Source organism: Zonotrichia albicollis, chromosome 1, assembly GCF_047830755.1.
Source record: "Zonotrichia albicollis isolate bZonAlb1 chromosome 1, bZonAlb1.hap1, whole genome shotgun sequence".
Classification (NCBI taxonomy): Eukaryota; Metazoa; Chordata; class Aves; order Passeriformes; family Passerellidae; genus Zonotrichia; species Zonotrichia albicollis.
In genome coordinates, this window is record NC_133819.1 from 60,631,292 (window position 1) to 60,649,549 (window position 18,258).

At 37.0% G+C, this 18,258-nt stretch overlaps 1 protein-coding gene across 1 annotated transcript in view; it reads right to left on the bottom strand.

Moving 5' to 3' along the window:
* CTDP1 (CTD phosphatase subunit 1) overlaps positions 1-18,258 on the bottom strand; it is a 96,452-nt gene that overhangs the window by 15,312 nt on the left and 62,882 nt on the right. Inside the window, exon 12 of the mRNA XM_074542418.1 lies at positions 13,540-13,718. Coding sequence (XP_074398519.1) covers positions 13,540-13,718 — 179 coding nt within the window. The remainder of the gene's footprint in view (positions 1-13,539; positions 13,719-18,258) is intronic.

Sequence of the window (18,258 nt, forward strand, 5' to 3'; positions counted from 1 at the left end):
GAATATTTATATCATTAAAAGCTGATCTCTTTAGATCAACAGATGTAACTTCCAGTATGAAAATTATTGCTTTAAAAATGCTTTATCTTTAAAACATATATAAGACAGCAGTCACTTAAAATTTCTTCTTATAGAGATTGTAATTTGCATTTTTTTGCTTGTGGAACACAGCCTTTTGTCCCTGCTGCTGAACAAATGAAGAGTTTCAAGTCTTGTGGTATTTTATGATCTCCAGACAGGAAGGACAGTTGATATATACATAAACATACACATGTGCCATATTTTGATTTCTAAAAGGAAGCCATCTGAAGGGTGTAATAGACTTGACAGTTTCTTTTTAAAATCAAGATAGGGTTTTATCAATTGTCCTGTCAGAAATCTTAAGATTATTTAAAAGCTCTTATATAATGGAAACTGACAACAACTTTCTGAAGTCTAAGGAAAAAAAGAAGACAGATGATGTTGAAGCAGGTGATGAGAGAAGAGAGATGATGTTGAATAAGCATTCAAGAGACTATAAAAGCCTCAGCCAGCCCATGGGAATTATTCATTCACATTTTTATTTATAGAAAGATACTATGGCATATTAATTTAGAAGAATGGCTTCAGATAATGGGAAGTCTAACCAATTACAGAGTTGTAAAACACTACCAGCAGCAGTAACTGACAGAATATCTACAAAAGGCATTCCTATACCTAAACTCTTAAGACATTCAAACAGTGTGATTCAGAAAATTCTCTTCCTCCAGACTGGGAGTCACTGAAAGACATACCTGAAAGAAAATGCAATCATTCTATTGTCCCTGGAAAGGTTGAACTGTTCACAGTGCACCACAGCAGCAAGAAAATCCAGTGATGACTTTGCCATGCAAGGTATGTGGTGCTTTACACCCAAAGCACCTCATTTTGATTTACAAGAGCATATTTTCTTCTCTACTGTCTTTAGGATTTGATTTAGCTGGGTTGTCTTTGCTCTGACCCCCAAGAAATATCCAATTCCTTACATCAAGGTATCATCCCTGACATTTAACATCTTTTCTATTAGTTTCCCTAAAATTTCTACCTTCCTTAACTCAAATTCGCCTCATCCTCACAAGAAAAACATGCCTTTTTTCTAAGACATCCAGCCATGTAGAAATGGAAAAGTGATGAAATGGAGAAGGGTTCCTCAACTCAAAAGAATTGCAAAGTGTTTTGCTGGAAAAAAAGACATTCCCTGGATAAGCAATATAGATGTCATAGCTATTACACTTTAATATCAATTTTATACTTGTGCTCTAAGCTCCTGCTATAAAGCATCATCTTAAAAGTTCATATATTTTCCTTTATGAGCAGTGAAAGAGGTTAAATCCATGAAACGCTGAAAGGAGAACTTCACAAACACAGGCAATAGGAACAGTTTGAAGGGTTATTTTTTAATGTAAAAAGATTTAGCAATGCCACAACTCTGCAGGAGATGACACCAATTATCAAAGTTGTTTTAATTGGTACAGTGAAGGAAAACTTTCAAGACATGTTACAGTTTATGTCACTGTTGTTGAACTCTTTTGGAAGATGAGCCTTTCCACTGAGAACATGGTATTTCTCCTTCTTTCTTCCATACTTTGATGCAATGTGTCAATAGTATCTAGAGAAAGTTATTTTTAGTGAGAACAGCTTTTAATAGCCAGCTTTGTATCAAATATTTTTACAGAAAACTATTATTACAAAAAATGCTCCTTATTTTTACACCTGTACAAAACAGGGGCAACAAGACTTTGTGGGGGAGGATTATTTCTCTTCCTTTCTTCCCAGCAAGATGTACAAAGATCAGGCCAGTCTCACAGGATAAGCTGGGTTATTCTTGACAACAGAAAACTCATGTTATTTGAGTATTATCAGGTGCAACATGAGCACATTGCAGGAGACTGCAAGCAAAATTTAGACCCACTGATAGAAGCTAGGGCACTGCAAGACCCACCTTTATGTACTGCAACTCCACATAACTTTCCCAGATGGGTGCAAAAGCAGTGGAATAATGGAAAATACACTCAAAACAAGCCCTTCAGAGAAACAGCACACTCGAAGCATCCCATCCTTAGTTCTGGAGGGTGTACAAGCTATTCAAAAGAAGCTGTTGGTGTGGAAGTTGTGCTGCTTGGAGGTGCTGGACCTGAGTTTATACAAGTTCACCTCCAGCATTTCAGTGTCCATTAGTATGTATCCAGCTCTTACATTACTCAGGTATTTCCATTCCTTCAGGGCACAGTATGGCCTCAGCCTTTCTGCCACAGCCCTGCACAGTGCTGATCCCAAGCAACAGAGAAGCCAGGGAGGACAGCTGCTCTGCTGGACCTCAGGCATGAATGAGGCAGAGGCATGGAGGTGGGAAGGCTGAAGGCAGCCTTAGCTGCAATGACCCTGAGATGCTGATGCAGTCAAAGACAGCAGGAAGATCTTGTACCGTAAGTATGAAATGGAAAAATATGGAAATTGGAAAATATGAGCCTGCTGCTGAATGGGACAGGAGAGCCAGTGACACAGACACAGAAAAGGCTGAGGTAACAGGGTCTCTTTTGCCTCAGTCTTTCTTTACTAGCAAGATAAACCTTCAGAGGCCAGAGAAGATGGTGAAAGACTCCAGCAAGGAAGAGGAACAGCACAGGGAAGGACTCTTAAGCAAATGGGTCATATCTGACTCCATAGCCCCTGATGGGATGCACCCACAAGTGCCAAGGGAGGTGAGCGATGTTATTGGGAGGCCACTCTCAGTCTTTAAGAGATTAGGGTGGTTGAGAAATGTGCCTGATGACTGCAGGAATGCAAATATCACTCCTACCTTGAACAGGAGCTGGACTGAGGGAAGGTGAGCCTCACCTCAGTCCCTGGGAAGGTGAAAGAGCAACTGATCCAAGAAACCATTTCTAGGCACATGAGGGACAAAGTGATCAGTAGTGCTGAACATAGGTTCATCAGGGGGAAACTGACTGACCAACCTGATATGCTTCTACAATGAAATCACTGGCTTGGTAAATGAGGGAAAAGCAGAGGGTACTTCACTAAGGCCTTCGGTTATGTGTCTCAGGATCCTCAGAGACTCCTGATGGAGTGAAGTGTGGATCTAATGAACATGTACAAAATCCTGACTGGATAATGTAAAGAAAATGGAGCCAGGTTCTTCTCAGTGGTGTCCAGTGACAGGACAAGAGGCAACAGGCACAAACTGAAATACCTAAGTTCCCTCTAAACATCAGGGAATAGTTTCTCACTGTGATGGTGATTAAGCACTGGCACAGCTTATCCAGAGAGGCTGTTGAGGCTTCATCCTTGGAGATACTAAAACCGGCAGCACTACTGCCCTGCCTCTCTAGCTCTTTTGAGAACTCCTGTCTTACACAAGTAGCACATGCTTCTCCAAGATCAGAGAAGCCATCAAACACCAGAAACTTTGTGATCATGTGAAGAACCTGATGCAGAACAAATGCTAGATTAGGCCTGCAGCAATATGAAATTATTCTTCTTCTCTGTTATGGTAGTTGCTCCCAGTGCTGAACACCTGCGCATTCATCTGAGGGCCAGAAGAACTTGAGGAGACACATCTGGTACTCCATTACTCTTGGCTGTTCTCCTCATCTTTCACCCAAATACATTCCAAAACTTCTAGAAAAAAACCCAGCAGCATGCTGGTCCTGCCTCCACTGCCACAGCACTAGAACACAGAGATGGGCAGACCTGCTATAATGAGATCTACTTTCCCATAATTTTCATTCTCCATTGCCTCAAAACCCAATCCATTGACTTCCCAGGTATTTTACATACTGACACATGAGCTCTCGGGGGAAAAAGGGCCATAGCTGAACAAGCCCAGGCTATACATTATAAAGACAAGACATTAAGTGATCTATCTCTGCAAATCTGCTCAAAATTTGAATTCCCTCTCCCTAGACAACTCATGATACTAGAAAACAGTGGAAAAAACAGAAAATAGGAACAGATTCCTGTGGCTGGAAGAGTTTTCAGAGTGTCATCTGTCTCATTATGAATTTGGGAAGAGGGTTCCTTGCAAAATTCTGAAAAAGGAGTAATTTCTCAGGGGCTACTCCGGAAAAAAACTCTACAGAATCCCAGAGGCTTGCTTTCTACAACTTCCTCCAGTTCATCTGAATGTATCTGGTTTTGTGCCTACCTTTCTGTATGTGGATAAAACACAATTTCAAGCAAGAACACACCACATGACCATTGAAAACAGAGATTATGGTAATTCATGACTAAGACTCTACTAAGAACAGAGTGAATACATGAATCACATACAATTTCTGATTTTCTCAATGCAGCAGCAGCTCATGTATCTAAAGCTGAAGATGGTACAAGTGCCTATTAGGTTCCTCCCTGAGTATGTAAGAAATTGTTTGCACACATTACAGATAATTAAGCTGTTGAACTGCTTACTTTCCTAGGTAAGTCTTCCTAATCAGAAGAATGGACTCGTCACTTCCAAGTCTTGCAGGCTGCAAATGCAATTTATATACGTAGCCAAGAAAACACTTTCTAATATAAATTGTAATTTTTCAGTGTAACTGGATGACATTAGAGTGTTACAGACAACATTAGAGGAGTAAAGCTAACTGCAAAATTGCAGAGAAGACTTCTCTGAAAAAAACAGGAGGCAAACTTTCCCTTACATACTGAATATTCAGATTCCTTTTCTCAAGTATTTTTCTTAGTCTTCTTGACAACTGGATGCACTCTGTTTACCAACAAGACTAATAAGCAGCTGGAAACACAACTGTAATTTAGTCTGCAACCTAAGTGAAGCTGTAGTAGATATATTTTCAGTAACAGTTTGAAACTTTAGGCCATTAAAATCATTAACAAGCTTGAAGATATGAATGACTCATCTACTTAAGTGCTTTCATAAAGAAACTGAGCCATGCATTCATTGCTTATACAGCTGTTTTTACCATTTATCAGTGCTGTGCTTATAATTTAAGCAATTTAACCACTTGAAATTTTAAAATAGCGTATTGCAATGACCCAACATTTAAATGCTCAAGAAATAACTGCAAAATTGTGTTCACTGTCTAGATGCATGAATATCAAAAGAGATAAAAAAGGGAATCCAACTCTGTAAGCATATAAAAGTTTAAACAGAGTAATTCCAGTGACTTTTAAACTTTTGTCCTGATGACACTGTATACACTGAGACAATACATTTGGCATCCATGCACATGGGCCTTACAGCTGATTAAGGCACAAATAGGGATTTACTCTGGACAACCTCTCAGCTCATTCTCTGGATGGAAGGTACATTAGTGGCTGGTTCACAGCAAGCTCTTAGAGTGAAACCCCAGATTACACTGACCTAAAGGAAATGGTGAACCCTGAGATCCCTTTGGGAGCCACACCAAAGCACTGCTTCAAAGGCACACTCCTCACCTGGGCTAAAACACTGCAGGAGATACAACCTCCAAGTAGCACAGGAACCCTCACTGCTACCATTTGCTTCTTGGCCAAGTACTACTTACTTTGTACACAGAAACTCCTTCATTTCTCACATTTGGGCTTTCAAACATTTGCCACTAAATATCCTAGTTTCCTCTCTGATTAACCTCTGATGAAATCTGAAATAAATAATATATCCATTTATTTTATGCTTTTGCTAATTGTTTTCTGAACAGCTAGAGTAGTTCTAACTATGCTTGATGATGTTTAAGCTATTAGACTTGTCCAGAGAAATTTTTCTATATGAGATAATAAAGCCTAATTCATTTAAATTAATAAAATAAAAAGCTCCTCTAGCACACCAACAGAAGAAAATTAAACACAAAATCTAAAAGTAAAGGACACACAGACCAGATGTGGAAGTTTAAGATATAAATGGAAAGATAATTTCTCATCAAAAACCTAACAAATTTATATAGATTTTATCTCAACCATCCCCCTGGGAACAGTCCACTCTATCAGATAGCACAGAATATCGAATGAAGAAGAAAAACAATTTTCATCAACTAGGAGGTTTTTTTACTTGTATTTGAGAATTCCATTCCATTTTCCGAAAAAAATAGTGGCAACCTCCCTGTCTAACAGTGTTCCCTCTTGTGAGGGATCTCCCAGATACCCTTTTATTTGTAGAAATCAATTATTTTTTGTTTTAAAACAGAAATGTAATATTCCCCTAAACTATCAATTTAGTTTTAGGGGAGTAGTTTAAACTATCAATTTTAGTTTAAACTATCAATTTTAGTTTTTTTAGTTAAGCATGTCCGACTTTTTTGTCCTCTCTACTATCAAATAAAAGTGTACTGAAAATAGCACCACACATTTATTTTCCTTAGAGCGCACCTACCTGCCAGTAACTTCTAACATCTTTCTACCCTACTGTGCATTTACAAGGGTGTAGAACATCTGTCTACATCTTCACCTTCTCCTGACACCAATGCCACAAAACCATGAAATAACTCTCATACATGCATTTTCCAACCCAATTATTCCCATATGATTTAAAGTTAGGCTTCCAGGCTTAACATGCCTTAGATACACCTCATACTTTTGGAGAAGGAGGAAAACCCACAAGCCCTAATTTTACAGTGCATCCATTATAGCAGAATGCAGATTTAATTAAATTGAATATAGAGAAAAAAACTTGAAAATCACATTTTTGCATTAAAAATCTACAGAGACCTTTCCATTAGTAAAGACTTCCTAGGAAGCAGAGCAAATTTTGTATGATCCTTTCATGGCAATGGAATTTTGAATCCTTTGTGAAAAGCTATTTAAGAAGCATCCAACAACATGCATCTGAACAAACTCCTGTAATGCATCCAACAAAGACATATTATCCAGTTCTGACACAGTAAACAAACAGAATATTACTGCCATTTTGCAAATGCCATTATTTCAAATATTGTGTATAAGTGAGTTGGATGAGTCAATCTTAAATTCAAAAAGATTCCTTGAAATGTTAAGGAAAGACAATTGGTGCTGTAGCTTTGAAACAGAATGGAACACATTTAAAGCCTTAAGTGACCTGAAATGTAGACCTAAAGAGAGAATCCCTTGTGACTTTGACCAAATCTGTGCGTTCCTTGTACTCCTTTCTGCTCACAGAAGAAAAAATCTCCAGAACAAAAGCAGACTTTAAACAGAAGTGAACAATACTCTATAAATAGCTGAAGGCTGAACACTGTCTGACCAGCTGGAAGGCACCTAAGGAGTTAGAGATCCTTCATACTGTTAACTCTCTTCAGTGAGCATGGCAAGCCTCACTGGAGAGCAAATGTTAAGATGCAAATAAACTGTTTCACAGCTGTTTTAGAGGGCAGGCATCTCCCCAGCGGAGAAACACCAGCATAAGAAGAATTCCGCACTCCCTCTCCACAGGATGCACTCCTTTCCCCTCACTTGACAAACTGACTTGCCCACAACAATTCTACTCTTGAATAGAAGATGGCTGATAACTTTTTATATGAGGAGACGCCAAAGACCAGCAAGTGGCCAGCACAGTAACTTGCTTTTTGAGCCACAAGTAACAAACAGGCCTCACAGTTCTTCTGGTGGCTACAGACATAAAAAGTAGTTTTCCACTTAAATTATTTCACATGGTGGAAAAAACCTGACTCTTTGACCTGCCCTTTGGTCTGAGAAAACATACAGACAAGCACTGCCTGCAGCTGACAGCCTCTTCAGGGCAGAAGTCATGCTGGATCCCTCATCTGCTGTAATAAGAAGAAAAAAAAAGGCAAGCAGTTTCTCTTATCAGAGAGCTTGAAAACTATATTGTGTAATAGTTTTAAATTAATTACCGAGTAACTCAGCATTTTATAAGAAATTCCAATGATGCTTAACCTCATTAGTGAGAGGAAAAATCTCTGTCTTCTAGTGGCACTGTTACAGGACTTTCTCTATCATTGCCATCTGAATGCTTGTGTTCTCTATTGTAAAAGCCTTCAAATACTCCTTCAAAAGAAAGACTGTCCCAGCAATCTCTGTTACTTCACTTGCAAATGAAGCACTACTCATTATATATAACATTTGTGATGCCATAGTATAAGAATGACAATTTTTAGAAGTGTGTTTACAGCCAAGTGATATGATTGGCATCTTTAAAAAAAAGTGATCTAAAGATAATAACTGGGGCGATAAACAAAAACATGTTGGCACACAGTTTGAATAGGAACATTTCCAGTTCCCAAATCCTTCTAGCGTATTTTTAAATTTTCCACTGGTAATTGTAAGATGCATCCAATATGATATTGGAACAGTTGAGTTTGTCAGTGACTTCTCTAGATATCTGCAATTACATTCTAATACTGTTAAACTTTTCTGATTTAAAAACCTCTTAATTTTCAGGTTTCAGCTAAAGGTCCACAAATCAATGAGTAAAGACACACTCAGAACAACTCCCCAGTATTTACCGAAGGTTTATGAAAAAGATTGCTATAGGGAAGGAATTACTTAAGAGCTTGGATACTATTTCACTTCAATCAAATCTAGTTTTCATGACGGAAAGCTACTTAAATGAAACAAAGCATGGTCTGTAACTACACTTTCCAAGCACAAACATCCTTGGCACATAAAACCATCTTCTGTGCTTTGTAAAGAAGATAAGATCCAAAGGGTGGGATTTAACAGATGCAGAAAGTTCAAGTCAGCAAAACAACCTATCTCCAACTACTTTTTCTCCGAGGAGAGGAAGGGATAAAATGACAGGTTCAGAAAGACAAATCAGGAAAGGTCAATTTTACCACACATATGTGAGACAAAGACAAAAAAAAGCAGATAATCAACCTAAACAGAACACAGAAAACAAAAGCACCACTGTCAAAAAACCAATGTCTTAGTAACCCAAAGAATGTGGTTAAAAGGTGATGGGAAGTACCTCAGTTGCCTAAAGCTACCCTAATGAAGCTTTGGAGGTGGTCACTAATCAGATCTTAAGCCTATCAGATAAAGATTACACCTGAAGGACTCCTGGTTTTCAGGACATTTGGACAATTTTCAAGAGGGCCTGAAAAAGGCACACCCCTGATACAGAAACTATCAACTGAGATTCAGCACTTGTTTCCATTTATTCAATCCTCTAGAACCTGGACCTACAATTTTCTAGCTGGCAAACTGAAAGCACGTTGATTCAATGTAGCTGAGGGTAGAGTACTTGGGACTATGCACACTTGAAAAAACCCCCTACCTTTGTAGGAAAAAAAAAAGTTAATTCAAATAGCTTCAAAAAGCTGTTATTACCTCAGTACTGATATTCTCATGTGGAAATTTTGTGTAACAAGAGCTCTTTCAAATAAAAACATTCCTATATGAAAACTTATTTTTAATATATAAGTACAGAAGCAAATTATGCCTTGTATGCTCAGAATCCTCTTCTATTTTAAAGTCTTCATCAAAATCACTTCCAAACAGGAATGACATTGAAATTTTGTAGAACAGCTGGATCATGTGAAAACAGCAAGATGTGCTGCCAACAGAAGCGCTCCTCTTTAGAAGCTGATCCTGGATTTCAGTCTGGAGTGTTTCACCATTGCTTCTGGGAAAGAAAACTTCACTGAAACTACAGTAATTTTTTAATTGCTTACATGGACTACATCAAAGAGTCTGTTTACTTCCAAACTGTTACAAATATAAGGGAATTCAGTCATTTAGACATACTCTCAGCTTGCAGTAACTATGAGAACAATTGTTATGCCAAGGAAAAAAATATACCAAAAGGAATCAAGAAAAATTTCTACTTTGGAGTTTGAATGCAATCACTAGTTTTGGGAAAAATAAAGTTGGTGAAAGTTTCAGCTCCTAACATCTCAAAACATCCCTCTGAATAGCCATTGAATCACAAGAGTACTGTACAGACTTGGAACATGCTGGCCAATCCAGGTGTTGTATTACCCACATAAGTTAAGTTTTAAACCCAAGAAAAAAGTACCTGTAACAACCTTGCAAAAATCAGTCAGAATTTGGTTATGTATAAAAATATTCATCACACTGTCTTATTACCTGAAGGATGTTTTCTTCTCTCAGACATTTAATTTAGAATGCTGAATTTACAGGAAATTAATAATGGGAGACAAATTCTGGCTGTTTTCTGTGAAACAGACTCAAACAAAATTTGAAACTTTGCAAGTGCAATAATCTATAAAATTGGAGCCATCACATCATCTGTGTTGAACTTCCTTAATTTGCCTCACCTTAAGAGAAGCAGCTTCCAGCTGACAAATGCCTCCTATTACTGAAATTCTTAAAGCAAATCAGTCTTTCCCACAACTGGGAGAGGAGGTGGTTGCCTGTCAAGGATGTCTTTGCAGAGTTTAGGGCTATTTTTTTCCCTACTCAATGATTATACATTCTCTTTAAAGGCTGAGTGGGTTTCCTGCTTTGTTAAGGAGATACATTGGATCTCTCTGAAATAGAGCGAGATGCTCATTAAAATGCATTGAATACACTCAAGTAGGAAAACTGCATTTATTTACCAAATTACATCAAGGAACAACAATGAGCTGCTCTTCCTACCAAACATAGTTTGATTGATTTGGGATTCATTATCTCATTGGCAAAATCAATAAACGGGCCGTATTTGCTTTCTGTAGTTTTCCAGCAATTGTAATTCTATGCAGAGATCTTATCCCCCCGAACAAGCTGCAAGATTCAACCTCACTCACCAATGCTTAACTGAAGTGCTGCCTCTGCAACACGAATCTATACGGAATAGACTTTGAGGGAACAGTCTTTAAAATGAGACATGTTCCTCCGTAATCCCATGGCCACTGACACGGCAGGCCCACGGCCAAAACCACAGTGCAGTTCTAGAAATGAAGAGATCCTCTAGTTCTGGCCAATTCCAATAATGGACTCTGCTTCTTACTGGGGGAGTCTGAACAAGAGATTTTTCAAAAGGACCTCACTATTATGCATGGCTCCAGAAATGTAAGTAAGTAGTTTAGAATAATGACACACCACAGAATTCAGATGACAAGTTTGAAACAATTATGTAGGAGAAGTTCTACCAGTAAGAGCAAAGTGAATTTGAATTTTCTTCAGACAAACAACACTTTCAACTACCTGCAAACACAAGCAATTGTTTACTTTATGATTTGCTCACTTTAGGTTAAGGTTAAATGTCTTCTTGAACATCCAAGCATTGACCACATACAGAAATTTTGATCCCCTTTTCTTTAGCAGTCAGTCCCCTTAAATTAAATCTATTTAAAAAACTGGAATAAAGTTACAGTGACAATGAATATATTCATTCAACTGGGATAAAAGATGTCATCAACAAAATTTTGCACTGGAGTTTGCAGCAGTCTTTTCTATCAGTAAGAAGGAAAGGAAAACTATAATTTTTGTCTTCTAGAAGAGTGGCTGTTCTAAGGAAGTACTATTCTATTTGAAAGAAAACACTTAGGATTCAAAATATCACTGTTTCCCTTAAAATTCTAGTAAATGGGCACAGAAAATATAGTTGTGGGATTTCTGAGCTTCTGAGCTCAATTTTCCTTGATTATGAATTTTAAATGGATTCAGGAGAAAGGCTTCATTTCCCTTCCAGTAGGAGCTATCAGTTTTCTCAAAGATTATTTTTTCCTCCATGCTTGAGAATTTCAGAAGTGGCACAAATCAGAGAAATGATCATGGTATTCTGTAAGTTTCAAGACTGAAGACTAACAATAAATGTAAGCGCTAGTTTTTTTTTTAAGTGTTATGGCTCCAGTGTCAGTAACTACTGGAAAAGTGTAGAGGAGCAGCAGAAACCTACAGTCTCTGCAGGCCTCATCTCTAATAGGAATGAGCTGAGCCAGATCATAGGAGTATTGGATCATATGTGGACTGTTTCTTGTTTATCTTGTTTTTCAGAGACTGTTCTTGAGTTTCCCCTCTTATACAGTACCTTTTTAGCACATAAACTTACTGAACATGAAAACATCAGTTTAAACCTTCAAACTTAAAATGCAATTGGAATGACGGGCTCCTTTCTTGTCAAGCAGAATTTCCTGCTTAGTAGACACTGGGTCAGCATCTGAACCAGCACTTTGTATGTTTTCCAGCATGCCTATCAAGCTCAGTACTGAACACAATATAGCAAACTGACAAGAAAACTCTTAAGAGGTGGAAAGAATAGAAAAGTTACTTAAGAAGCTGCTCAAAGACTTTATCCCATCAAGAACATTACTATGTCTATATAGTTTCTGAGTAAAGAAGTACTGCCAAGCTTATTTAAAAACCTTTCTGTATACGGAATAAAACATAATTACAAATGCACTTGCTCTATCTTTTTACACCATACTTGGGGAATAGTTATTTAGCAATATTCCTTAATGTGACTCTTTCTTCCTTTTGGTTTCCAAAAACTGGTATGTCTTTCACACAATGAAACATCACAGTATTAGGATGACTTAACAGTGACATGCCTTGCTGCTTCAAACTGTGTTCTAAAACATTCATAATTTGCTTGTCTTTCCTCTTTCAAACTTCGTTAGGGAGAAAATTTTTCTTCTATCCATTTGAAGCAAATCACATTCTCTAAACCTGCAGACTTTTTTCTAAAGAAGTTCAATGATTAGAAATATCCATGATAAAACTAAAATGCAAGTTTCTCCTGTAGCTCTTTCTACAATAAGGCCACCACACAGCAACATTACTACCTCACTCAAAATCTCACCATATAAACATCTATATATCACATTCTGTGGCAGTTTTTGCAGTTTCTCTCATACCTTCTTTGTGTGCTAGAACAAAGCTCAGAAAAGTTAAAATAATGTGAGTTCCTTACAACCTTCTACTTATCCTTATTAAGGAAAAAGTGTTAGAGCCTAAAGTCTTATGGTTGGGAATTGAGTTTGGTTAGAGAGCAGAAAGGAACTACAACACACATCTGAGTCATGTTTTCACTTTCAGCACCCTATAGTACAAGATGATGACCCTTGCAATTCTAAATTAAAATCTTATATTGCTTGGTCTAAATTGTTAAGCTTAAAAAGTATTAACAGGCTGCAAATTGAGAACCATTCATTAACATATTTAACATAAGCACTTAGCCTATTAAGTTCTAGTATACTAGCAACTTGGTTGATAGTCATTATCCAACAGTCAATGCTGGGACACTAAAATCAGTTTTGAATAAGAGACTAGCAAGTTTAAATTTCCAAGTAGAAAAGCATCCTAACAACCTCATTGTTATGAATGGCCAACATAAAACTGTGTCAAAAATTCAGGACAAAAAAAAGCAGAGCTTTACAAACCATGCTTTATTTTACTTAAAGTAACATTGCAGAGGACATGGGTCTATATCTGACACAGCATTGAGACAACTTTAAAAGAAGTGCAGTTCAGTTGCCTTCAGTTCTTTCTGAACAGGTGATACACTGGTTCTTAATAAGACATTTACTAGGACCACTTCCTAAAATAAATCCCAAAACATGACAGATTCAGACACTTAGGAGAAAAAGTTACCTACATATAATTTAACATCAGATGGAAAACACCAGATTGTAAGAAAGCATGCTGAATAGCAAAACCACAATGGAACATCATGAACACTTCTTACATTTGAAAAATTCATACCTGGGTACACTGCCTGTTAAACTTCTTTCACTTGACGACGACGATGATGATCCAGGTCTCTGATCTGCCTTCCTTCCTAGAGTCTCTGTTGCACTAGTCTGAGGTTTTTCACCTTCCTCTTCTGGCTTTTTTTTTTCAGTGTCACTTTCGTCACTGCCTTCTCCTAAGATGTCATCCACCTGCCAAAGAGTGGAGGAGTCAGTTTATCTTCCAGGAGACAACTCGGTATTAATCTTTCATAATCATTGGATCACTCTTAAATCATTATTAAGAATTTGCTTCAAGTTTCCTTGGCCTTCTCTGTCAAAATTTAAATTAAACCCCAAGGTCTTCAACACAGCTACTGTAACAACTCTAGCAACATTTTATTCCAATAAACTACATTGATTCTATGCTTAGCTTAAGGTAGATAAACTCACACACATGAAAGTCACACAAGAAACTATTAAAAAAAAGTGCTGTCTTCTGAAATTAAAGAGATAGATGATTTATACTATTGTAACATACTGATGCATACTTTCTACTAGATACATTTTATATTATTATAACATATAGAATCACTTGGGCAAGGCATATTAAAATCTCCTGTAAGAACTCTTACATTTACAGGTATTCCTTGATACATATATAATGGTAAGGAAGTCAATTTCTATATAATACAGTATAAATGAAACAGAAAGTAAAAACCCAGTTTAACTCGACTGCCTGATTGTGCTAATTAATAAGGACAAATCTATCAAAAGGTTTACATATTTTGTTAAATAATTGTCTTTTACTTTTGAAATATTACCATAGGATTTGATAATCCTCTAAAAACCTATGAACTTGCTAGACAGGTCTGGCTTTGCTGAAACCATCACTAAAAGCAAATCATACTCATGAGCCACCCTAATGAGCTTCAAAAGGTTATAATCTCTGAGTTAGCATTCAACCTTCAGAAAGAGATAAAAACATAAGAAAATACAGGTGAAGATCCTCCCAGTCTCTCAATTTTTGTGACTGGTAGGAGACATGGAAGTAAGCTACGTGTGAGCATTTTTCTACTGATGTTAAAGAATTTTTCCTAGAAGCAGCTTATCTCAACAGAAATTATGCTTCACTACTACTCTTTGTTCTCACTAATCCACATCAGCTTTATCAAGGAGAAAAATATCTGCATATGAAAATGGACTGAAAATTTTTATGCTGTTTATTTGCTGCTTTTATACATATAATCCCAAAATCTTAAAGAAAGCTGTAAGAAAGTAATTTATATTTGGCCATTCATAAATGGACCTTTAATTTCCTTGTTTAGCTCATTAAAAGCATATGCAAACCAGTTCAGCACATCTAAATCCAGATGGCAGTTTCAGGTATAAACTGTAGGAATTGCTGGGTCAAATCCAATAATATTAGTCCAAAAACATTTTTCCTACGAACAGAAATTATGGTATGCATTGCAAACAAGAACCATGGAATGCAATTAAATTAAATCAGAGAGACTGAAAGCAGTGCTAGAGATAAGCCAATGGTGAACCAAGGAGAAGAATGTGAAGTACACAGATGGGGAATTTCCTGCATGTACAGAACGCAGCGGAAGTCTCAAGTGTTTCAAGCGTTATGGTTTGGGATGGGATGGCAGGATGACCCTGCCTGTAAGGATTTGGTAGAAGACTCTCCGGGTAGCTGACATGGCCAGTGATCGACAGCACAGATCCACAGCACAGATCCACAGCTCTAACAGCTCCTTTCCTGCAAGTCTTTAACATTAAAAATTACAGTCCTTCATTCCAAAAGCAATACTTCTCCAGAAAGTCTTATGTTTAAAACTATGTTCTCACTACAAAATATGTTAAGGTTTTCAAAGGATAAAGTTAGGCTGATAGACATTCAGTATTACAGATGCCTCTCTCAAACTGAAGTTTGATAGTATTTTAAAATATACTTTGTGTGAACAGTTTTGACAGACTAGCAGTCCAGTTATTGTCATGTCTGTTTTTCTTTCATCCTGTACAATGATAACATTATTTGTTTGAAATCTGAAATGCCATTTAATACTAGAATTACTAGAATTAGTTGTACACAAATATATGCCGTTTCACAGAAATACATTGAATTAAAAAAAAAAATCATTGCATATGAAAATGATGTGGGATAGTCCCTACAAATCTCTAGAAAGGCACCTAAACATGAATTCCTATTTAATTATTGGCTAAATTGCAAATGTACTGAAAAATATAAGTGTTACATCATCATCTTCTACAATTCTAAAAAGAAGTGGAAAACAAACAGTATTTTCATTGAGGCAGTGAGATTTCAGCCCATGACACTTGAACAAGTTAACAGGCAAAAAAACTTCATTCGTATCTAAACATCAACTATCTATCTATACTTGAATATATATATGTATATGTATATATATATATATATATGCACCTGAATTTTGAATAAATAACAAAGTTCAAAGAACAGAGGAAATTTTTAACCTGATTCAGAACATGACAGATACAGATGTACCAAGAGCCAACTATAGCTTCAGCTTGTGTGATTGGATTTTATGATTAATATAAATGCAACATATAACACTTCAGAAGATTATGCCAGCTAATTCTAAATCTTACTGGTAAGATACAGTGAAGAGATGTTTACTGCTTTAGTGCCCATAGCAGCTACCTTTTAAATAGACTTTTATAACCCAGCAACAATAATTAACATTGAAAAAGAAAAATGATTCATCCCTTGAAGATGAAGTTGTTTAATTCAGCAAGAGAATCAAAAGCCTGGCAACTCTTAAACATTCAATTATAAAAGCCAGTAAAAGTCCTCATGTGACAAAGACATTTTATTTCTCATTTAGGAGGAGCAGAGCATGCACTCATGCAAAGTATAAAGACCAAAAAGCAATGAGATTTTTAGTCTCATTCTCCAATTAAGAGCTGAAAAGTACATTAAGCTTTGCTAAAAGGGAAGTCAAAGCCTTCCATAGCACTAACCAGCAAGATCAGCCAAAAATGTTTTTATTCCAGAAGCTGAGTTTATACATTTAAAATGAATTAAGACTCCAAGAAAAACACCAAAAAATAAATTGCTATGAGTAACTTCAATTTTTCCTTAAATTAAGTTACAGGCAATGTTTTGATACAGCTTTATGAATATGGCAGAGAACTATACATTTTTCGGAAGTAACAACTAAAGTAACAACTACATACACAGTAATGCAAACTACATATTCAAAAACAAAAAGGAGCTGTGAATAACCTTTAATTCTTGTGCTTAAACTTAGCAAGTGCTTTGGCATATAAGTTCTATTAGAACTGAGAAGCTACCTTAGACAGGTAACACTTGGAACTGCTTAAAAGATCTCAAAGGTGGTACAATTGTCTGAAACACCTCTTTACTGGTATGGAAAAAAATCTACAAAAAGAATAGGCTTGATAAAGAGCAGTAAATTTTGTGCTCCAGTACACATTTCTGCCCCTCCCCACCAGTCTTTCCAAAAAGACTTTTGCTTCAACTGATTGTGTAAGTTAAGGGAGAAATAGAAAAAAAAAAAAAACAAACAAAAAACCTACCAAGTATTTACAAGGAGTTCTTTAGGTCTATTTCTACTGCCACAAAAACGTCTGCTCATTGTAAGCAATGCAAGCAATTAGTATTGACATTAAGTACAGCTAAAACTCAAATCCATTTCAGCATAAAACCTGCACATCCTGAGCGTGTATTTGAGATTGTGTTGAATGTATTTTATTTTAGGAAGAACTGGCAAAAAATAATATAGTCTGCCATTTGAATGTGTCAAAAGGTTTCAATATGTACCTTATATTCCCCCCGTGGTATATAAAGTCAAAAAATAACTCTAAAATGATCCTGTAATCTTTACCCCTGGCTCCCTTCCAACATTCCCCTCTGCTTTGTCCCTAACTATTGCTTTCTGGTACAGAAACCAGTTAACTGACTTTAGAAACTTTAAAAGAGCAGCAAAATGAGAAGACAGAGGTAGAAAAAAGGACAAAATTACAAACCAAGCAGCACTTCTGAGCATGAGAAATTAACAGTGAATGGGGGTATTAGATTGTAAATCAAACTAGAGAGAGTGGTGGCTCCATCTTTCTGGAGCTGTGCACTGAACTTGCAAACCTTCCAGTGCTGAGGGGTGAAAACAAAACTGCTGTCTGCAGCAAAAGAAATGTAAATAATACTGCAGAAGTTTATTAACTCCACACTCTACAGTAATTTGCAGGAATGAATACAGCACTGATAACTCTAAAGCAGGTGCAGTTATATTCCCATAACCCAGCTTGCAAGAGGTCACACAACTGTGCTTTCTAGACAGCGCACTCAATCACTTGACAAATCATTATTGTGGCACAGTCACAAATGCTTGTCCCCTCTTTCCTCAAGCTCCTCTAAGTGTACACCAGGCATTTGGTAAAGCAAGGAAAGGTTTATCAGGAGAGGGACAGAAGAGCTGATATTTGTGCAATTGACTTGGAAAGTTTAACTGCTGGACACAAAAGCAGCACAACACGGCAAGGAAGAGCGAAAGGCCACGACAGAACTGGCAGAGCCCCTGCACGAGCAGAAGGCAGAAAGTGAAGTGCTGGTTCACTTAACTTTCACAGGCAGTCCCTTAATTTCAAATCCCACTGGTTCTGTGCTAAACAGCATAATACACGTTACCCACATGACAAACTTAAGCAAGATCAGGTGCTAATTATGCAACTTTATATGTCAGAGTGA